Source organism: Sinocyclocheilus anshuiensis, unplaced genomic scaffold (assembly GCF_001515605.1).
Source record: "Sinocyclocheilus anshuiensis isolate Anshui unplaced genomic scaffold, SAMN03320099.WGS_v1.1 scaffold1320, whole genome shotgun sequence".
NCBI lineage: Eukaryota > Metazoa > Chordata > Actinopteri > Cypriniformes > Cyprinidae > Sinocyclocheilus > Sinocyclocheilus anshuiensis.
Genome location: NW_015544236.1, coordinates 476,742 through 500,683, shown reverse-complemented (window position 1 = coordinate 500,683; position 23,942 = coordinate 476,742). Strand labels below are relative to the sequence as shown.

The window sequence follows — 23,942 nt, the reverse complement described above, 5'->3', positions numbered from 1 at the left end:
AAAAACATTTACAATTATTTCTTTAAAAATGTACTGGTGTGGTGTGTTCCATGAACAACAAGAGGCGTGAGGTTGTCAAAAACATGCAAAAAACATGGGCATAAATGCAGTCAGCAAATGTAGCTCATATAATATAGTTCCATTAAAAAACAAACAAAAAAAAACATTGAGACACTTCACAACTTAACTTTTTTTTTTTTAAGGAAAGAATCAAAATGATTTTCTTTGGTGATCATCATTATGCTGAACCTATCAAATGAGCTTAAACCGGAAAGCCAGAAACAGGTCAGAAACATGCATTTGTCTAACTCTGACAGAATTCTGATCAAACGAGCGATAACTGCGCGTGTGGTTTGGTGAAGTGTCAGCAGCGTGTGCAGCTTGCAGAGTCACGAGCTGTTATCTAACGCAAGCTCAGCACCGCGGACAGCTCCACACTCCTGCACACAGTGAAGAGATCCACACAGCTCTGTCCCTGCACCGCCATCAGGAGATTCCTTACTGCACAGCCTAAAAATAGACATCTGAAACCCAGCAATATTCATCAGATTTAAAGAGATAGCTCACCTGATGTGTTACACCCCATCTTGTTGTTCCAAAACCATTCAACCTTTGATTTTCTTCTTCCAATTCAAGATATTTATGGATTTAAAGTGACATAATTTTATTAGAAGTTCTGCAACTGATCACCTTTTCTTTAAATTTTCACTTGTATCTTCTCTAATTCACTTGGAATGGTGTGATGTAAAGAATTAATTTGAAAAGTACAAACATTCCACTCAATTAATATGAGCTCATAAAAAGTGTAAATAAGAGTCATAAAAGGAAAATCAAGAAAGAGCTTTTTTTTTTTTTAATTAAGTTTGGCATGTCACAGGACATGTCAATATTCACCCAGTCATTTATTTTTCTATTTTTTGCAATCATTCATTACATTTATTTGTTTATTTATATCAACGATTGTATTGCTTTATTTATTTCAGTATTTATTTATATTTCGTCATTCCTATAGCACTTAAGTAGAAAAAAACTACAAGCTACTAACAGAAATGACCTAACTTACAATGAAGCTAGTTAGGAGAGGAATGTATCTTTAGAAATAAAGAAATAATAATAATAATAATAATAATTCAATGACACACTTGAAACACAGAAACAACAACAAAAATCCTAATCAGAAAGTATTTAATAAATAAATAAATAGTTTTACAAAATCCACAGTATCATCAAACACGCTCCGAAATGCTCATCTCTCTTCTACATATCTCTACTTTTTGTAGATAATAATAATAATAATAATTTTTTTATTTTATTTAAATTAACTGATTCAAAAATAATTTACAGAGTTTGCATTTTGGATCTTCTTTATGTATAGCAGATGATTTAGTGAAATGTTTTGGATTAGTTCATGGACATAGTTTGGACATTGTTCCCTTAAAGAAGCTTAATGTAGTTAATTAAGGGTAGCTTGATTACTTTCTAAGTAGCTTGTAGCTTTCCTCACATGGTTTTGTTATAAACATTAGTATGCAAATTGCACATTAATATGCATTATACACCTGCGGTGGACTTTTAACAGTGCGGCGGTAGAGAGGATCACAGATGTGCTGAGATGAGTCTGTGGACACCAAGATGCAGCGGCTGATCATGAGCTCCACTGTTTTTACTGTTTTAAGGTATTACTATATAGCATGCTATCATTTAGAGCCAGCAGAAGAAAAACTCTCTCCGTGATTGATTTGAGTTGCTGAAGAATAAGAGAGCCAGCCAAACAAAAGTGCAAGATGTAAAATGTTGGGAACCGTGTGTATGTTAGCAGTTTTCCTGAATCAGACGCTATTTTGTGTGTCCTGGTGTATTCAGGGATTAAAGTTCTGTCGCTGCGACGGATTTCCGTCAGTTCATACTGAGCCTCATTGAATGTCTGAAAATGTACCTACAAGCCACTTTTGTGTTCTTTTTGTGCCACCTCTGTAGTACAAATTAATTTATTAATACTAACTTCATATGATTGGTAACTTATTTGTCTTATACTACATATTGTTTTAAATAGAAATTTTAAAAAGATTATAAACATAAATGTTTGAATTTGACATAGATGAAAATGATGCCATTGCAGAGGTAAAAAGAAATTACTCTTGTAAGTCACTTTAAGGAGTCAAATGTCAGCTCGTAATAGGAAGGCTAATTTTTGATCAGAATTTTTGATTATTGATCAGAAGGTGCTCCTAAATGTTAGGGACAAGCGCTCCTAATTACAAGAAGAAAAACACTGCTCTTAAACTGGGTGTGTGACAGGTATGGCTGAGGAATGGGGTTTGGTCGAAGAAAAGTTTCAGTCAAAATATTTTTTTTTTGCTTTAACCCCTGCAATATAATAATAAGTAAAATAAGACAAATAAGTTACCAATCATATGAAATTATTATTAATAAATTAATTTGTACTACAGAGGTGGCACAGAAGAACACAAATTGGCTTGTGGGTACATTTTCAGACGTTTAATGAGGCTCAGAGCAGGTGGTGGCAAATCACTGATTTTATCACTGAATCATTCATTCAATTGATTCGTTCGAATGGCTGAATCATTCAGGAATGAAGCAAGTGACTGTCTTTATGAACTGACGGAAATCCGTCGCAGCGACAGAACTTTAATCCCTGTGTATTCAGCAGTGGCTGTGTCATTGTGACAGTGGACAGCGTGTCCTTTTGAACGAATGCTTTCCAGCAATCAGGGTGTTCCTGTGCTTGCAGTGAATGCATCTGCTGTTTTATCCTGCACAGCTGGAGCAGGACTGGCCTCTGCTGCAGACAGACTCCCAGAGTCACTGCAAACCTCACACTACATCACTCCAGCAGGAAATCATTGGAAATAATTGGACATGACCTGAATGTGTGTACATCATAAAACAGATGGATTTCTAGATGCATTTCTTCATCAGTGTGTGGTTTATAGTTATTTAGTCGTGAATATGTTACCCAGTTCAAATATGGGATTTGTCAGAATCTTTGTCAGTGTTTATCTAACATCAATCTAGTGTTATATAATATGCGCTCAATGCATACGCAGTAATCAGTTATTATGAATCATTGCATTTGCGCAATATTCTGCATGAAGTACCATATTTAATCACACTCATGTGATTCACTCCAAGTGAAAATACTTTGGTGAATATGAATAAAAAATGCCCTTTACATTTCAGTTTAATGAAAATAAATATCATTAACCAGATTCATCATCTATCGGGAATATCATTAACAATTATATTAACTTCCTGTGCCCTCATAAACCAAATGGTTTAAGCAAAACATATATTTTCTTTATTATTATTTGAAAAATAATTTGTGTCTTGTGTGTTTTCATGTGTCCGTCTCTGTTTGTGATTTTGTTTATCAGAAATGGCTCCTTTAGCTTTCCATCTTACATTACAATGCAAAGATATGCAGAGACATGACATGAGAAGTGTTACTTTCTATGAATAGTGTACAAATTAGAGCCTTAAACTCTTTAAAATATTTGATATTTTAGTATTCAAACAAAAGTGTTATATGAGAACAAAAAATATTTATTATTATTATTAAAAAACTGTAACAGCATGGGTAAAAGGGTTGCAAGTTTTCAATTCACCTCCACCTCTTTCGGATAAAACTGAATGCATGTTTGGTACCACTTGCTGGATATTTCACTTTAAAAGTGTTTCAAGGTGCACATTATAACAATACGTCTGGTCCGGAAATTATTCACTTAAAATTGTAAATTTACTTTGCTGATTTTAATAGACTACCAGAATCGTATCCCTTTCTTCTGACGGCTGTTTGTTATGGTTAATGGGATTTGTTTCCACCAGAATGTTTAAATCTGCTCTTCCTCTTCCTGCAGCCTGTGGGACGGCGAATGCGGGTGCGGAGGACGAGGGGGAGGCGGAGGCCGGTTGGATCGAGGGGGCTGCTATCTTACTCTCAGTGGTCTGTGTTGTTCTGGTCACGGCCTTCAATGACTGGAGCAAGGAGAAACAGTTCAGGGGTTTACAGAGCCGCATCGAACAGGAACAGAAATTCCAGGTGGTGCGAGGAGGGCAGGTCATCCAACTTCCTGTGGCAGATATTTTGGTTGGCGATATTGCACAAATCAAGTATGGTATGTGTCCTCTTTTTTTTTATCCTGTTTTTAGAATTGAATGGCACAGGCTTATAGGTCCTTTACATGCAGTCCGCTAGCAGTCACATGGCACTACATGGCACAAGCTGATTGGCCTGTACTGATTCTGTACTGATTCTGCAGTGAGATTGCTAGCTCAACATTTAAATACTTTAGTTTAGCATTGGCTGTAAGGCCCTGTTTACACTGGTATTAAGATGTGTTTTGGTCGATCAGAACGCAAGCATACAAGGCAGACTCATTCCCGTTTGCATCTGCTGTTTTAATACATCTCTTTTGTCCACATGCAAACACTTTCTTGATTTCTTTAAGGGGAGGGTCTATAAATGGGTGTATGCATGGGCTTTTTCTGATCTTTTGATCTAATGTTGCGAAATAAGCTCATGCAATTTACACATATACGTGAAAAGAGCCAACAGAAAACAATACGGAGAGCAGCAACCTTTGGTGTTGTCCACTTGTGATCGGATCAACACAAATGAATCTTAATACCAGGTGTAAAGTTGGGCCTGCAGCACACTATCAGAGTTCCTCCGAAATCCTCCACCTCCCCCAGCTCCACCAGTCTGTTAGATTTGCTACATGGTTTATGTACACCCATTCATGCAGCAGCGGCATGAACTACATTAACAACCAACTTCATTAATATTGTCATATCTTATTAACATGTTAAAACTATCCCAAGTACTGTTATGACTGAAGTAGTTAATGTATATATTAGTATATAGTACAGTATACATGGGTGATTCTTCAATGTTTCTGTCTTCTAGAATAATTTTAAAAAGACATTTTGTGTGGTGTGACATGCTAAACTCCATCTAAAACAATTTTAAATAGTATTGAGCTCAATCTTTTAAAATTATCATTCATGCAGCTTTTATGAGCTCATATTAATTGAGAGACTACAGTACATAAAATATGTATACTACAATTCATGTCACACTACAAAACCATTTAAATAATTTATTGAAGACATAAAGGTGATGAAAAATGGTTAAAAACATTCTAAGAAATACCTATCAGTTGCAGTATCTACAATATACACATTATCCTTAAATCTTGATTAAAAAAAAAATCCATGGACGTGTCTAAATCTATAATATAATGTAATATAATATAATAGATGAAATGTAGTTTTAAGAAGTACATTTTTCAGGATTTATAATTGAAGGTTCACCCATATGTAATTTGAAGTCCACTAATTAAGTGGTGCGTTATCAAGAGAGCTTTTACACATGACTGGACATCACTGCTGTGCGATGAAGCAAGACTGATCTGTGTCATTAATTACAGTTTGATTATGAGAGTTGGTCAAGCTGATCAACACTGTCTAGTCTGGAGATTTTATCAAACAAAAGGGCTGTGCTGGTTCTGCAGTGTTGGAGAGGTTCTGGTGGTTATTTCGGATCTCCTGAACAAGTGGGAGGCAGATAATGTAGCTGTTGACAGTGACGGAGCGATCCTGTGTGTGAGAGCGTTTGGTAGGCTGGAAGAGGGGAAGATCTCCTTGACTAGTACAGTGATGGTTAGCAGTCCCAGGCTTACCGTTATTTTTGAATATGTGTGGGAGTTGATATGCTGCTTTGCAAAGATGTAAAATGAAAGCAAAATTATCTCTGAACGAAATGACATTCTCTTGATATATAAAACAACAGAAGGGCCAAATACTGAACCCTGGGGAACACCTAAAATATAGTGTTGCCTTATTGAGCACAACATACTGCAGGCCTTGTCATTTTTATGTTGACTCAGTTAGGGCTGTAAAGTCAGAAATATTGGAGAGAGATTCTGTTGTGAAATGCTTGACAAGTGCCATCTTAGAGGATCAACTTTGGAATTCTTTGGAGAAAGCAATATTGATCCAGACTTGTTGTTTGGAGAAACTGAAGGGATTATTGGAAGGAACACAATGGCACTATGAAGAGCTTTGGAGATTAGATTCTGAAATATGCTCCATTCCTGAGTGGCTGCCTGTGTTAAGAAACAGTTTTGTCCCTGCTTTGTCCTTGACCATTAGATTTAACAAGTTAAGCTAAAGAAAGACTCAGGTGTGCTTGCACATTTGCTTAAGACATTTGACTCCTAAAGTTTTTTTTTTTTTAAATCCTGTTGTTCACTCATAAAGCTGTTAGCCTGTTAACAGCTGCTTAGATGTCCCAGAGTACATCACTTTGCCAATATAAATTGGAGATCATTTAAAGACATTAAAGAAAAATGAAGATCATTTAAAGACATTATTGTGACACCACTGACCATATACACAGTGTGTTAGACATACATCTTTGGCTGTTGTGTCCCATGTTGCTGTTTTTTTTAGCACGTCACAACATGAGTACTGTACTTTTAAGATGCTGTTGTGTTTGATGCTGTTGTGTTTGTTGCGCTCTTCCATCCAGCTGTTTCATTAAGCAGTCCTGTGTGGACGTCTCCTCATTAATTTTATGAGTGAATGGCTAAATGCATTGTTTTGCATTTAATTCTTCTAAATTGACATGTTAAATTGACAGCCCTAATCCTTTTGAATTTTCATGAACTAATGCTGAATTTCTGTGTTCAGGTGACCTGCTTCCAACTGATGGGGTCTTGATACAAGGCAATGATGTGAAGATTGATGAGAGTTCTCTGACAGGGGAATCTGACCATGTGCGCAAATCTGCAGATAAAGACCCCATGCTTCTCTCTGGTGAATGCCCACTACTGCTATATTTATTTGAATGTTGTGAACTTCTGCACATAATACATATTGAAGGTCTACTTATACTATAGTGAATTAAATATCAATTCAACAGATTATGTCAGAATGAAGACGTTCTGATCGATTTTATTGGTTTAATACAATCAATACGGTCAAGACCTCTGAGATAGGACCGAACAAAACCTGGGACAGTCATGCTGTCATTCATGTGTTTGAACTAGCAACTAGCTTCATGATAATGTTATCCAATAGTTTATTAAATGTATCTATTAAAAACATATAATGACACACCAAAATATAGGGCCAGATTTACTAACAGCTTGTGCCAGCGCAAACCGTCTTTTGCCGTTAAAATAGTACTGTCAGGATTTACTAAAGAAGTGCAGTGAAGAATTAGCACTGAAAAGGCGTGGACACAGTTATTTTTGTGCCTGACCTTATTGAATATGCATTTGTAGGAGTTCCCCTTTCAGACGCAAAATTTATGGGAGGAGAGTATTCAAATCAATCACACAATGCAATTTACTAACGTTTGCGCTCGTCAAATTACTGGTATTTGCACCATTATTTAACGCCCCAAAAAAGAACGTCTTAAACTATTGCGGGTGATTTACTTATGCGCCTGCGTCATAAGTAGATCACCCGCACCTGTCTCATCGGCTCTGCTTATTTGCGACTACGCTAATTTGCGCTGTGCTTCGTATATTGTGTTGGTCGATATGTAAAGCTGACCACACACTATTGAGGATTTTAAGGCCGATTTTAAGCCCGATTTGCACCCCCGAAAAATCCTCTATTGTGTGGTGTCATTACGATTATTTAACTGCTCCCAATTGAGACAGAGCATCCCCAAACTGAAATCGTAAATATCAAACATGTTTGATATTTACGACTTTTGATCTGGCTGCCTCCGACGTGATACCCACTATTGCCAATGAGAGCGAGCAAGCGTCACCTACCGGATGTTGCATGCTTCTATAGCTGAAACTTAGCAGCCACAAACCTGCCACGAAATCAGAATACATCACCTATATTCTTTTTTATACTTTGTTTTTCACTGAGAAACAGAACGCGTGCCGGGAGAGCCAGCTGACGACATTGATTGTCCTCTATTTGTTTTTCTTCGCTAGTCACATTTGATCTCGCGAGTCTCCGTGAGATCTCGTGTCACTGTGAAATCGTTCCTACAATCATCAAGTGTGTGGTCTCGCGGTCTGGTTGAATCGGTCTAGTGTGCACGTTCAGAGGATCATAAAGCTAAAAATCGGCTGAAACTGTCTTCATGTCTGTGGTCTCCCATGGTTTTAAAATCAGTTAAGATTTGAAAATCGTCTAGTGTGTTGGCAGCTTTAATGAGATGTTACGTCTGTGTTCTTTAATTTGCGCGTTATCAGTAAATCACCCACAGAAATTTCCTCGCCAATTAGGCTCTCGCGCTAATTTGCCCTGTTTAGTAAATCTGGCCCATAGTCTGTTCATTGTCAACTGCACCATTTATTGTTATGCAGTTTTTTAAGAGAACACTTTTAATGTACTTTGATTCTACAACTTTTATCAAAAAGGACAATAGTGAACTAGTCCTCTGTTTGCTTCATGGCCAGTCAGGTGTGCATGAGCAGTGTTGGGAAGGTTACTTTGAAAATGTAATAGGTTACAGATTACAAGTTACCCTATTTAAAATGTAATAGTAGTGTAACTTTTTTAATTACTTTATTAAAGTAATGTAACTGATTACTTTTGATTACTTTTTGATTACTTTTCTAAATTTCTAATGAATGTTTTCAACTGTTAATCATTTTCAAACATTTACACCATGCAGGATTAACCTTACAGCATGTGCTCAACAATGATTACTGTCAGACTTTCAAAATCCTTCATCACTTGAATTAAGATGATAATAACTGAACACATCCACTAAAAAAAAATCAGACTTTAGTACCGCCTTTTACTTTGAGATTGATCTGAAGTTCAATGCAGATTTAAAATCATAAGAAATAGTTTACTGATACTGTTTTTGAAACCAAATCTTCGCATAAATACGGGAAACACTGCATCTAACAATACTTTGGGGAAAAAAACAGTTAATTTAAAAAATAAAATAAAAGCATATAGATCAACCCAAATATGGTTATCTAACAAGCATGTGTCCTATTCTTTGTACTAAACTCCTGAAACATTGGTGTCTTTTTGAAACATTAGTGTCTGTTTATATGATATGAACTTAATTTTTATAGAAAATTCATAATACTGAACATGAGTTATATTTTTCCCTTAAAAAAATTGACCATGATTTTATTATAGTAAAAGTACAGTAACCATGTATTTTGTTTATTTTTTTGGCAAATGGATTAACATTTGTATTTATTTTTACTAGTAATCGTTAACATTTTCATAAGTAACTGTAATTAAATTACACATTTTTTCTTAGTAACTGTAACTGATTACAGTTACATTTATTTTGTAATTAAATTACGTAACGCCGTTACATGTAACTAGTTACTCCCCAACACTGTGCATGAGGGATGGATGTTGACAGACAGCAGTCTGTGGTGTGCGTGTATGACGTCACACACTGTGTCATTTGTGCTGAGGTCAGAGCGGCCTGCTATTATTTACAGTTTCTCCATGACTTACTGCTCGGTTAACTGAATCACCAGGCACCCATGTGATGGAGGGCTCAGGTCGAATGCTGGTCACGGCTGTCGGAGTGAACTCTCAGACTGGGATCATCTTCACTTTGCTCGGTGCTGGAGGAGAGGAGGAAGAGAAAAAAGAGAAGAAAGGTGCGTAACTAAAGCTCAGCTGGGCAAAACCTCAACAGAGCTGCGTTACATCTGCCCAGGACACTTCTGTACATGTAATTCCTGTCAAATGATAAGCAGCTATTATTGTATAAAAATATTTAGGCTTAAATTGAATTTACATCTGTTTGGATTACTCAGTTTTAACATATATAAAACACAAACTAATATGATGTACGTTTCCCAATCCTACGTAAATGAAACGGGTAGGGCTGCCCTCGACTAAAGATTTTTCTGTTCAACTAGTAGTCATTCATTTGAAGCATTAGTCGACTAATCACGTTTATTAATAAACCATTTAAATCATAATAATGGCCCTTTAATTGCATACATAGCCTAATAAGCGCTCAAGCGCATGCACAAAGCTTGCCACAGCACACCGGCAGAAGTAATGATTATAAATGTGTCAGGGAAAAATAGTAAGGAAGCTGCATTAACAATTTAATAATTCACTGATAAACTAGTGCTTTCTTTGTTCTCGGTTTCGCGCTCAAGTTCACAGAGACCGAGACAGCAGAAAGCGCATCCTGTTTGCTTTCATTATTTTACAAAAGCACAACGTTTTGTTATTGTGAGTGCACACAAATAAACGTAGTCTTTACAGATTCGAAAGATGTATTACTCTTATCTGTATAAGCAAAAATGAGGGAGTGTTTTAAGAGCAAGTGAGAAACTAATTGGATTCTTTGTTTATAAATATGTCTGGTTATTGCGTAGTTATATCACAGATTCAGTTTATTAGTAAGTTACTAAGTTTCCTTTATGTATGACTGACAAATACGCGTCACATGCATCTCAAGTTTATTAGTATGCTAGTGTTAAAACAGTGTGATTGTAAAAGATGGAAATTTTATATACGTAATTGATAAAACTCTCCTTGTGTTGTCAGAACATTTAAAGTGAAAAGTAAATGTATTTACTGTTGCTCATCGATTTTTTAAAGAATTAAACTATGGTGCATAGCTCATCCCACAGGTTTGATACCTCAAATTGAGGAGTGTGTGCCGTTTTGATTGGACTTAAGAAAACCCTAGCAACACCCTGCTAAACACCCAAGTGACAATAAGTTTTGCGCAGCAGAGACAAGTTTCATTGAAAAAAAAAAAAAAACCATGCAGCTCATTTTGTCCCAATCAGAGACTGCTTTGGGGTAGAATGTGTACTGTCGTTTTCCGTGTGGCTGCTTCAGACTGACACTTGAAAATGTGCTGTTTCTGGTTGGGTAGCATGTGCTACCCGCACCGTTTGTCAGCATAAGGCCTTATGTGTGTGTTATTCTGCAAACCGCCACAGGTCAGGCTCTGGAGGATGGCCATCAGCTGGCAGGTAGAGTATGAATCTCTGTACCCGGGGATATCTGCAGTAATGCTCATTTATTACCCCACTAAACCCGCTCTGCCCTCCCAAGCCCCGCTTTAGTAACCGCGATCTTTCACTTAAAAAGACGCTCTTTTTAAGTATTTACAGAAATGCATTTTATCCATGATCCTGCATAGATGATGATCAGGAGGTTGTGATGTAACCCAGGCTTATTCCCTCAAGAGCGGATAGATTGATTGCGGTTTTGTAGCCTGGTAGTCTGATACCCTACAGCTTGTAGAGTGTTGTGATTGAAGCACTTGGATTTGATTTGGAAGCATGTGTTTATTTGGTTGTTTTATTTTTTTGAATCACCTGTTGAATCATTTACTTACTTGGTAGTGAACATAGCAATTTAAATTTTCTCTCAAATGACGGGTATCTGTCAGTGCCAGCTATTTGTGCCATTGATCATTGTGTCGTTTTGTGCCTCGACTTTGTTTTGTCTACCATATTATCTGTAACCTGTCTTATGTTGCAGTGTTTATTCCATCGATGTCATTCTTTTAACATCGCCTTTCAGTTGACAGCAGTATATTGAGAGATACTAATCGTGGTAACGACGCTCTTAACCATGCTACTTTTGTTCATTATTATGGCTAGACTGCTCCCATCCCTCCTCACACCCCATCGCAACTATAGCTACCGATGGTGCGGCAAGCGCAAATGCCCCTGGTAATACCAGCCTAGTCAATGGTAGGTTGAGCAGCTCTCTGCTGTCCGTCCCTCACTGGCTCCGCCTCTCCTCCTCCTCCAGTTGTCTTGATCTTCCTCTCCTGCTGACTGTGCGTTCCTCTCAGTGCATGTCACCTCTAATCCCTCACTCATTTTTTGTTCTCCTCCCTCTTCTACCCTTTTCTCTTCCGTTATTTTATACGTATGCCAACAGCAGATTGTTCCATTGCTTGAAATAGGCTGTTTGACTATTACCAGAATAGTCCAGAGACTTGAGCATTTATTCAAATAAGAACTGCACCTCACCTAATTTTACATTTCAGTCATTTGAGTTTCGAAAAGAATATCTTGACTTATTGTGTAGTGTTTTTAATATGTTGGAAAACCATCAGAAAGACGGACAGATAGATAGATAGACAGACAGACAGACAGACAATTAGATAGATAGATAGATAGATAGATAGATAGACAGACATACAGACATATTAGATAGATAGATAGATAGAGAGAGAGAGAGACAGACAGACAGACAGATAATAGATAGATAGATAGATAGATAGATAGATAGACAGACATACAGAGAGAGAGAGACAGACAGAGAGATAGATAGATTGACAGATAGATAGATAGATAGATAGACAGAGCGATAGACAGACAGACAGACAGAGAGAGAGACAGACAGACAGAGAGAGAGACAGACAGACAGAGAGAGAGACAGACAGACAGAGAGAGAGACAGACAGACAGAGAGAGAGACAGACAGACAGAGAGAGAGACAGACAGACAGAGAGAGAGACAGACAGACAGAGAGAGAGACAGACAGACAGAGAGAGAGACAGACAGACAGAGAGAGAGACAGACAGACAGAGAGAGAGACAGACAGACAGAGAGAGAGACAGACAGACAGAGAGAGAGACAGACAGACAGAGAGAGAGACAGACAGACAGAGAGAGAGACAGACAGACAGAGAGAGAGACAGACAGACAGAGAGAGAGACAGACAGACAGAGAGAGAGACAGACAGACAGAGAGAGAGACAGACAGACAGAGAGAGAGACAGACAGACAGAGAGAGAGACAGACAGACAGAGAGAGAGACAGACAGACAGAGAGAGAGACAGACAGACAGAGAGAGAGACAGACAGACAGAGAGAGAGACAGACAGACAGAGAGAGAGACAGACAGACAGAGAGAGAGACAGACAGACAGAGAGAGAGACAGACAGACAGAGAGAGAGACAGACAGACAGAGAGAGAGACAGACAGACAGAGAGAGAGACAGACAGACAGAGAGAGAGACAGACAGACAGAGAGAGAGACAGACAGACAGAGAGAGAGACAGACAGACAGAGAGAGAGACAGACAGACAGAGAGAGAGACAGACAGACAGAGAGAGAGACAGACAGACAGAGAGAGAGATAGATAGACAGATAGATAGATAGATAGATAGATAGATAGATATTGGTTTTGTGTGTTTGGTTGCTCTTGTTCTTGTGGTGAGGTGGCTCTCCTCCTCTCTGCTCCGGTGGTGTTGCATGGCTCTTTCTCCTGCATGTCCAGTAGACTTGTGCTGTTCCTCTAGTCCTCATTGTGTTGAGTGTTTCTCCTCCATTTCTCCTCCATGGAATATCTGAATGATTACTACATAGTTCTTCCACTATGACAAATCATAGTGACCAACCTAGGAATGACTACCAAGTGTTTAAAATGTTGTGTAGATTCTACATATATTAGATATTCCATGGCATTCCTGTCAAAAAACCAACATGAAAACACACAGCTGAACTACTTTGGTTTGAACAAACACATACTGCATATACTTCAATATCAAATACATGCATTCAAGAAAGTAATGATTTGTAACATAACATTTATACCTCAACAGAGTAAATGAACTCAGCTGATATTTTATGTCACTGATACAAACCCATAATGCACCTCAGAACTTCATTATGAAAGAACTCTGTGTTATGTATGTGACTCACAATGATGTTGATAAATTACTCATTCTCTGTCTTCCTTTTTAATTTGATTTCACTGTAATGTCCATGTGATGAATGTTTTATCGTCTGCTTTCTGTTATTTTTGTCCTGTGTCTGTGGATGCCTTCATCTTAGGTAAAATGCAGGATGGAAATATGGAGAACAACCAGACCAAAGGTAACCTGCTTTCACTTTACCGCTGGTTTGAGCGCTCACCATTACTTTATTCCTCCTTTCCTTTGGCGCGTTCAGATGTCAGCTCATCTGTTTGTTCTGCTTCTCATGTGTGCGTCAGGGTCTCTCGATAACCTCACACTTTCTGTCTGTGTCGAAATCTCGGACCATTTGAATTCTGAAAGGAGTTTTTAGTGATCTGTAGCCTAGCTGTTTTTGCTCTTTGGTTATTCATCATATGGACAAAAATATCCAGAGGTGTCTGTATATTTCAAAGAATGGTGAAAATAAATTAGTCTATGCAAATATCGACAAGAGAAATGTATTTAATTTATGTGTTCAGCCAGTAGATGCTTCATTTTTTGCAACTGACTTTGCTTTTAGTATTAAATACTTTGCATTTACATTTGTCAGTAAATTTGCTCTTAAGTTTATTCTCATGATACAGTCTGGTTAAGGCATTGTGTCATCAAGTTTCTGATCATTTTCAGGTCTCCAGAGTTGCAAGTATGCGAAAGGTTTTACATTTTATAAGTAGTCCATGTGTTATATGTTGATATTCCCAACATGAAAAACAGTTTGTATAAACTTTATGTATGAGTAACTTAGATTGTGAGCTCCATTTACAGTATAAATGGGTTTAGACAGTAGATATTAAGCAGAACTTTTGTTTACCGTAACAAAGCTACAATGTGTAGCTATTACTGGTTTACATAGCTAGAAGAAAGAAAGTGATACAGGTTTGAAGCAAAATGAGGGTGAATGATGACAGAGCTTTATTTTTGGGTGACCTATCCCTTTAAATAAAGGGACTTCAAGATCCTTTGTCCCATATAAACTTGATACGGAGCGTCTGTCATCAGATCCCATGAAACGGTTTTTCAGTAGAGCAGACGTGTCTCAGTCATGTAATGATACCACGATTGACCTCTAATTGAGTTCCTGGATAAATGTGAAATTCATTCACCGGCTCGTGTTCCCTTTGAGACAGATTAATGTAGACATACAAAATAACATATTAATTTGGTGGCTTGGTGATAACGTATTGCCTGAAGATCAATGATTCTTTTCGAATATTGAAAAAGTGATGGCTAGTAGCTCAGAATGGTCATTCATACATCACGTTTAGTCGCCAACATGTCCAAGTTAGTATTAATATACAAACAAACAAACAAACAAACATAAAACAACCCAACAGTATGGTTCTTTTCTTCTGTGATTCTCTCACAATGACTACATGGCCAGTACAGTCAAGGTCCAGCTTTAGCTGTAGAAGTGAGCAAAGGTCAGACGCCGCATAACCCACATGTGTTATCATTACAGTGAAGAAGCAGGACGGTGCTGCAGCAATGGAGATGCAGCCCTTGAAGAGCGCAGAGGGCGGAGAGGCCGATGACAAAGAGAAGAAGAAAGCCAATGTCTCCAAGAAAGAGAAATCCGTTCTGCAGGGAAAACTGACCAAGCTGGCCGTGCAGATCGGCAAAGCAGGTGCGACGTGTTTTTAGGTTGTTTGGAGGATCAGGGTTTGACACTGGTTTTGTATTTTGTGCTGTTTTATCATTGCAGTGGAGCGCCATGCACTAATGCAATGTTTGCTGTGATCTGGTCCTCAGGTTTGGTGATGTCTGCCATTACAGTCATCATCCTGGTGCTTTACTTTGCAATCGATAACTTTGTGCTTCTGAAGAGGCCGTGGCTGCCGGAGTGTACGCCGATCTACATTCAGTATTTTGTCAAATTCTTCATCATTGGCGTTACAGTGCTGGTGGTGGCTGTTCCTGAAGGCCTTCCGCTGGCTGTCACCATCTCTCTGGCCTACTCGGTGAAGGTAAATGTGTTCCACATGAAGAACGTTTAGGCTGTAGCATATTTAGATCTAGTTTAACAATTTGATATTACATGAACCCACTCTGTAAAAAAAAAAAAAAATCAGTAGTTTTTACAATTTTATTTTGGGAGCTTCTGTGAACACATTTGCAGAACAAACTGTATATTTTACAGTATAGAACTGTAATTTACAAATATGGTAACACACAACACTTAAATAATGCAATAATCATTAAACAACAACAGATGTAATACAAAACCCAAAGGTACTGATATGTGTCCCTGGAGCACAAAAGCAGTCTTAAGTCGCTGGGGTATATTTGTAGCAATAGCCAACAATTCATTGTATGGATCAAAATTATAGATTTTTCTTTTATGCCAAAAATCATTAGGATATTAAGTAAAGATCATGTTCCATGAAGATATTTTGTAAATGTCCTACTGTAAATATATCAAAACTTAATGTTTGATTAGTAATATGCATTGCTAAGGACTTCATTTGGACAACTTTAAAGATGATTTTCTCAATATTTAGATTTTTTTGCACCCTCAGATTCCAGATTTACAAATAGTTGTATCTCAGCCAAATATTGTCCTATCCTAACAAACCATACATCAATGGAAAGATTATTTATTCAGTTTTCAGATGATGCATAAATCTCAATTTAAAATTTAAATTTAATTTAAAACTATTAAGAAACATGATTATTTAAACAAAATACTTTAAATGTGGAGTGTCACGCAGGGAATCCTGTAAATGTCAGTTTACAGTTTTTGACTGTAAATTATGTTGATTTGTTCTTTTTTTACTTCTAAAAACTGTACAATTAACAACATTTTACAGTAAAATTACATACATTTTCTAGTTAGATCTTTTGCAGTTTTTTTTCTCCATTGTTTTTTTCTCCATTTCTCCATTGTGTTTTTACAATATTTTACCGTTAAAATTACACTAATTTTTTACAGTGCAGACAGCAATTTTGGGTATCATAGGATCAGTTTTAATAGTTTTAAAATGCTTTATTTATTTTTATTTTGGGAAACCTTTCCTCCATTACAAAATGACATGAATGAGATGATTGTTTTCAATGAACCCGTTAAACCAGTTGATGATTAAATCACATTGGACAACTCATTTGCAATCATATCAGAGAGGTTTCTATAAATGTTTATCTCATTTCTGCTTGCCTTCAGCAGAAATTGACTCCCACATCCTGTGCATGCTCACTTTAAAGTCAGCATAAAATGAAAATTGATTTGAGTCTGATTTTATATGTGCATTTGTTTTATTTATTTATTTTTTTAAATATTTGACTTTGTTGTTTTGGTTACGCTATATTTTTAGGTGTCCTTGTCACAGTGTAATTATACATTTACGTACTGAGTAATATTAACTACATGTACTTACTATATGGTTAGGGTTAGGATTAGGGTTTGGCTTAGTGTTACTTGCATGTAATTATGCATAATTAATTGTTATTATAATAGTAAGTACATGTAACATGTGTAACAAGGACACCTTAAAATAAAGTGTTACCCTTGTTTTTAATAAAATTTCATAACTTGTCGCTTCCAATCAAAATGTCAGACCCACATTTCAAAATCCAGTCAACAACCAGTGTATAGATCCAACTGTGAGCGATATGCTGTTCATGTTGAAATTGCCATAATTTTGTGCTTTTTGACTTTACATTCATGAATGATTACTTCACAATGTATAACTACAAATTGGAAATACTGAATTTCATGAAATCTCTGAACTCTCTCATTTGATGTTTGCGGTGTCGCATAAGAACCTCAACAGGTAAAAGTCACTAGGTAGCTATTATGCATACACAGATGTATTTTATTACCATCAAAGCTGCCTATGGATCTGTGTCGGTGTAATTCCAAAAATGGCAATAGAAATTATTTTAGAAATAAATGTTTTCTGTCTGGCTGTGTGAACAGCTTACAGTAGAGTAATTCCAACATGTCCTGAACACATCCTCAAAAAAAAATAAAATACAGTTGCAGCCTTTTTATGTCCCATTTCACTTAGAAGGTTATTTATGTCGACAGGTACTCATATAGGTAGAGGACAGAGCAGTTTTTAGACGCGTTTAGAAGATGTTGTATTAGCTAGTTATCTGTATCAGTCATGTGGTTACATCACATTTAAATATGACTATTTTGTCTTTTGTATGTGCTTATAGAAAATGATGAAGGATAACAATTTGGTACGCCATCTGGATGCTTGTGAGACCATGGGCAATGCCACAGCTATCTGCTCAGACAAGACTGGCACACTGACCACCAACCGAATGACAGCAGTGCAATGCTATGTGGGCGATGTCCACTACAAGGAGATACCAGACCCCAGCTCCATCCCACCCAAAACTCTGGAAATACTGGTCAACGCTATATCCCTCAACAGCGCCTACACTACTAAAATACTGGTAAGACATAGAAACCTTCAGCTGTTTGGCTAACACTGGTGTTATTTCTGCAACAACTGCTTTGCAACAATAGATTTTAATGTTATTACTTATATAGACTGCCTGGCCAAAAAGTTGCACACTATTTGTTGGACTTCCTTTATCTTTGATTGCACTGTGCATTAATTATAGCATTGTTTGGACAGCCTTATGCAACATATCATGTTCCCTGAACAACTCTTTCACATTTTGAACCAGATGAATCTTGTCACATTGTCACCCTGGATTATGGTCATGGGATACATCTACCAGCATGGCTCTTTAAGAAATGAAACGCTACACATTGCATTAGATACAGTTAAACAAATTGTTGCCAAACATATGCCAGAGACATTAATTCAAGTCAAGTCACCTTTTATTTCTATAGCGCTTTTTAAAATTGTAATGCGTCAAAGCAGCTTCACGGTGATAAACCACAGAATAGCTGAATCCATTATGGAAGCTCAACTATGGAGCCAATTCAGATTCTTCTGTAAAGCAGCTGTAAAAGACAATAGTATCACTTTTTAGCTCAAGTCAGTTTAGTGTTGGATTCAGTGTTAATTGCTGCAATAATGACCCAATCATAGACTCTTAAGTGGTTGCTTATGTAATCCAAACAATGGCTTTTTTGACCAGTTAGTGCAATACACTAGGGTCTGCAGAAACACATGAAACATCACCCTCACGTCAGGCAAATCCTCCAAGACTATGGCTTTCTTTCTTCTGTGGAACTCAAAAGAAGATGTTTAGCAGAATGTGCATTCTGCTCATCCTCTAAAAAGAAAATAAAAGCACCATAATAGCATCACAAAAGTGACAGCATTAGGTAGAGTGCTGCTTACACCTATTTGACAAACGATCGTTGAAGTGAATAAAGGACATTGAATCAGTGTGTGTTTACTCTAGTAACTGAATCAATGATTTGGTGTTTCTGATGCCATGCTCACCAGATGAGCTTCAGCAATATTAGCACATTTTTGCTTCTTCATTACTACCAACATCAATTTTCGAGATGGCTAAACTCATTGTTGTTTGAATTGCAGTGCCTTGAAAGTATACAGTTGTTTCAGTTTTATATAAATTGAACAATCACATTCAGCATCACAATAGGAAAGCAATATCTATGAATTCCAAACGAGGAAAAAAAATCACAAACCTACAGTGTGGTGTCCTACATAGAGTAACCCACCGATGAAATCCTAGCTTACTGGAATCAGGACTGTGTTTGCGTTAGGCCTTCTCATGTACACATTTCCGTATGTGCTGTGTGTTCTTTGAGGACCAAGAATGCTGCAGAATAATTGCTGTGTATTTTGGAGCACCAGTTTGGGTTGGTTTCCAAAAATGAGCAGTCTGCAAGGAAACAGTTGAGACAATGAGACAATGAAAATCAGAACACGTGAGCTCCTCTAGGTTCTGGGGGCTGGAATCAGATCTGTTCTGTATCTCGGTTTAAGAAGCATAGAAACTGAAAGCAAACCCATTGAACGGCACAGCACACTAACACTACTTACAGAACTCGTCCTTGGAGACCAGTACCGAGAGCTTTCATAACCTTACAAAGCAAGACTTGGATAAGCATATCATTCCAGACGTCTTGTTTTAACACAAACTGAAATGAGCAGAACTCTTTATCCCTGGAGAGATCCCCCCAAGCTACTGTGCTTTGCTGCTCCATTATGTAATTAATGCATGACCTTCTCCTCACCCAACACTTGTGAGCTCCTTCAGCAAACTTTCCAAACTCTCCTTCCCATCTCAGTGCTGCTAGATTTATGCTATATCGGAATATCGTGCTTTTAGGTGCAACGGCTTATTTGCACGGTTTTACCAACACACTTTTACCTGTATTTGATATAGATTTAGCATTCATAATTTAGAGTGGTTATGAAGCATGTCTCAGTAGTACGAGTGGCTGGTGCTCAGCCACGAAAGAGTTAGTGGAATCCTGAAATCGGAGTAGGCCACACAGTACAGGTGACGCTGCTGGCATGTACACTGATACTTCAGCCGGTAGTCTGAGCTCTGCGGAGACTTCTTGTCGCTCTGATCTCAGGTTGCTTCTACCAACTGTTCCGTCAGACCTTCTGGCCCTCTGATTGGAGAGGTCGGGTCTGACACTGATGCCATGTTCCCGGGCTCCCATAAATTCTTGATTGGAGGTTACATGTCCGTATGCGGCGCTGTGTGTGTGTTTGAGGACTGTTCAGTAGGTCATCGGCTGTAAGCTCTGGATTCTTAGTTACACCAAAGACAGATGCAGTTAGCCTTTCTTGCATCTTTTTAAGAGGTTTGTTTGAGCACAGAGTATCGGTTAGCGATTAACACATTGTTGCATGTGTTTTATTCATGCTTGATGTGTTTTTTCTGGGCTTCAGCTTGGGAATCTGGGAACGGGTCCATTCAGTGACTCCACACTGAACACTCTGGTTTCTGTCATCAGGATGATGAACGACTCTGTGAACAGAACCATATGATTCCATTCAAATGCCTGTTACCTGCAGTATAAAGGTACCATGGTGCATGAATATGGACATCATTCAGTACTGTGGTAAGACATATTCAGGGATGTCATTTTATGGTCCTGTCAAACTCTTAAAACAAGCCGGAATAGCTTTTAGTCAAGACCGACTTGGCAAAGTCACAGTCTCTTCCATAATGTATATTAGGGATGGGAGAAGTTACTGTCCAAGGAGTTTAGTTCCATTCCCGATCAAAGACACCTTTCTGTAATTTTCAAGCAATCCTGAAGACTTAGGTTTGATTTCTTAGATGTATTTGATTAGGGATTGAGTTAAAGAGAGTTCACGACCCCTAGTTTTACTATCTGATACCATCGTTAAACCATGGTTTTCTAAGGTTTATGCTTAGACAAAACGTCTGCCACTAGTCATATGTAAAGTTGGGGTACTCGATGCCGGACTAGGAACCAAGTCTGGAACCGAGTGCAATTATGAATGAATTCGAATGACTCAAAACATATTCAGGTGAATTTAAACTTATTGGACTTAGACCCAACACTAGTCTATATGCTGGAAAGAATACTGCCCTACTGTTTTGGGAGCAGTTTTTTCATCGTGCTCATGACAAGGTGAAATATCTCGCTGTCTCGTGTTTGATAAGTTTTGGGCATTTTCATTTTGGGCAAAGTCGTTTGTCCGGCTGCAGCCGCTCCATGTGGCTCAGGGTCTCTGCCAAAGTCTCTCTGCGATGCCTCGGGCTGCCACTCATTCATTTTAGCCAATCAGCTTTGGCAGAGAGCTCACCTCATGGCCTGAGACAGGGGCTGTCACTGTCAGTGTAGGTAACACTGTGAAATCAAAGAGGGGCTATGAAAATGACCTTCTAGGGGACACAAGAGGGCATCCGCGGCTCCTGCAGCGAGAAGGAGAATAGATCGAGGGCCCGTGTGGAGCGCAGGAGCCGAATAGGGCCGTAAAGAGGAAGTAGTGCTGCCAGAGCATGTTTTGCCATATGCCATGGTTCGTAGGAGTGCGTGCTGACCAGGGAGAAGACAGCTGTTCAGGAGAGCTTTGCGTGCCAGCACCTCTCCGAGGGGTGCTATGAAATCCGCATCAAATGCATGAGCAGTCTTGAATGACCCAGGTGAGCAAACACGAGATACTTTTTAATGTAGTTTCTTCCTCTGAGGTACACTTAGTGAAGTTAGTAAAGTTCTTGTGGAAAAAAAAACGTAATTTAGCTTTAGTTATAATTCTGTTTTTTCCACCCTCTCTCTGCCCTGGGAATTAAATGGTCCACTTTCGATTACCCAGTAGGCCATTAACGTGTAAACAAGCCAGTCACAGTCTGATGCCCAGACATAAATCAAAATGTGTAACACGTACACTGGTTTTGTTTGCTGAAATTTCTCAATTTCTCCGCTACAGCGTACAGAAATTCTACTGTATGCACATTGTGAGTCATCTTGCATACGCTACATTGCAATGCAGCAGTGATGCATGTTGGATCCTGTCAAGCCTAGTTATGAGAAATGCTGGAAAAGTAAATCAGAAAGTTAACTCACAATCAAAGTCTCTATGGGCATTTCAGCATTTCTTCTCATCAATAATGAAATCAAATTCCCTGGAGAAATTCTAGCTGGGTAGTGTTGGGTGCTGGATTTTGTTCAAGCAAATTGCAGACAGTGAGATTTGATTTGGTTTTGTGGTCTGAAAATAATATGGACCTTTTGTTTCTTTTAAGCTTTTTCGGGCTTTCATACTGTACGTATATGCAGACACTTATTCTTTGAAAGACGGTTTGGATCACATATAGATGTTTTAAGAGAAACATGCCCCTTTGTGGAGTGGGATTGCAGACATGTTATTAAATACCAGTGATTGCAGGAAAGACACAGTGTTAAAGTTATGAAGAGCCATCTAGCTCAGCACGGGTTCTGTTTTCTGTTGGACACAATGCATCTTGGGAGCATGAAGTAAGTTGTAAATGAAGGCAAGAAGGTAGAGGCCAATTGCAATTCAACATGATTGAAAGATAGAAGACCAAGCTGACCTTAGTTAATATATATTTTACAAGTTCACTTTGAACTCCCAGTGACAATGAGAGATTGCTTTGCCTTAAATGGAGTCCGAAAAGTGAACGTTAAGAATCGACGGCAGAAGATTAATACTTTAGTGTTTGAGATTTATAACAAACGCAAACCATGGAATTGAATATTAAAAACCTTCTGCTGTTTATACGGCTGTGATGAATTGCAAAGAAACTTCGTAAATGACCTCAGCAAACTTACCAAAATAATTTATTACGCTCGATGCAGCATAGCCCATCATGAGTGCAGGTCGCTAAGCAACGGTTGCCGTTACCTGTAGACAGGTGGTCAGTTATGCGACCCTTAACGATCGTCAGCATTCACAGAACAGAACAGAGTGCACTATTTAGCTTGTTACCATGCAGCAGGTATCTAAAACCTCTTTGGCTTTCTTCCATCCCAGCCTCCAGATAAGGAAGGAGGTCTTCCCAAACAAGTGGGCAACAAAACCGAGTGCGGCCTGCTGGGTCTGGTCCTGGACCTGAAACGAGACTACCAGACCATCCGGAACCAGATCCCAGAGGAGAAACTCTACAAGGTGTACACCTTCAACTCCGTGCGGAAGTCCATGAGCACCGTCATCAAGCTTCCAGACGGCAGCTTCAGAATGTACAGCAAAGGAGCGTCCGAAATCGTCCTTAAAAAGTGAGCGCCTTTCATCTGCTCTCTGATGCTTCAGCTCTCGAACCTGCAATTTGCCGTAAAAACATTTTGGTGTCTCAATAGCAGTTGGAGGGACATTATGTTGAATTACTGTAGCTTCATGTGCCTGGAATCATTTAGATGTGCTCTTTGCGGAATTACATAATGAAGAAATGTCCTCAGAAAGTCAGAAATTGCTGTAATGAAGGGCCTTGTATTTTAATGTGAACGTGTCGGCTTCAGGTGTAGTGTCATTCTGAACGAGACGGGCGAACCCCGCGTCTTCAGACCGAGGGACAGGGACGAGATGGTGAAGAAAGTAATCGAACCCATGGCCTGCAATGGGCTCAGAACCATCTGCGTGGCCTACCGCGACTTTCCTGCAGACCCGGAGCCCAACTGGGAGGACGAGAACAACATTTTGACTGAGCTGACCGCAATATGTGTTGTTGGAATTGAGGATCCTGTCAGACCTGAGGTGAGAAATGTCTTCACGCTTCATCATATCGTATTTCACAAATTTGTATATAATGTTTTGCATCAGGAGAGCACACCTGTAATGTGACCTCTGCCTCATCATTTGTGACCCTGGAGCACAAAACCAGTCATAAGGGTCAATTTTT

The 23,942-nt window shown here is 38.5% G+C and overlaps 1 protein-coding gene across 1 annotated transcript in view; it reads left to right on the top strand.

The window, feature by feature from the left end:
* The window catches only part of atp2b2 (ATPase plasma membrane Ca2+ transporting 2), a 97,118-nt gene that overhangs the window by 36,289 nt on the left and 36,887 nt on the right, over window positions 1-23,942 (top strand). The window contains exons 4-14 of the mRNA XM_016498364.1: window positions 3,879-4,136; window positions 6,715-6,840; window positions 9,510-9,635; window positions 10,947-10,979; window positions 11,616-11,708; window positions 13,801-13,842; window positions 15,163-15,327; window positions 15,453-15,667; window positions 17,862-18,104; window positions 23,081-23,322; window positions 23,563-23,797. Coding sequence (XP_016353850.1) covers window positions 3,879-4,136; window positions 6,715-6,840; window positions 9,510-9,635; window positions 10,947-10,979; window positions 11,616-11,708; window positions 13,801-13,842; window positions 15,163-15,327; window positions 15,453-15,667; window positions 17,862-18,104; window positions 23,081-23,322; window positions 23,563-23,797 — 1,778 coding nt within the window. The remainder of the gene's footprint in view (window positions 1-3,878; window positions 4,137-6,714; window positions 6,841-9,509; window positions 9,636-10,946; window positions 10,980-11,615; window positions 11,709-13,800; window positions 13,843-15,162; window positions 15,328-15,452; window positions 15,668-17,861; window positions 18,105-23,080; window positions 23,323-23,562; window positions 23,798-23,942) is intronic.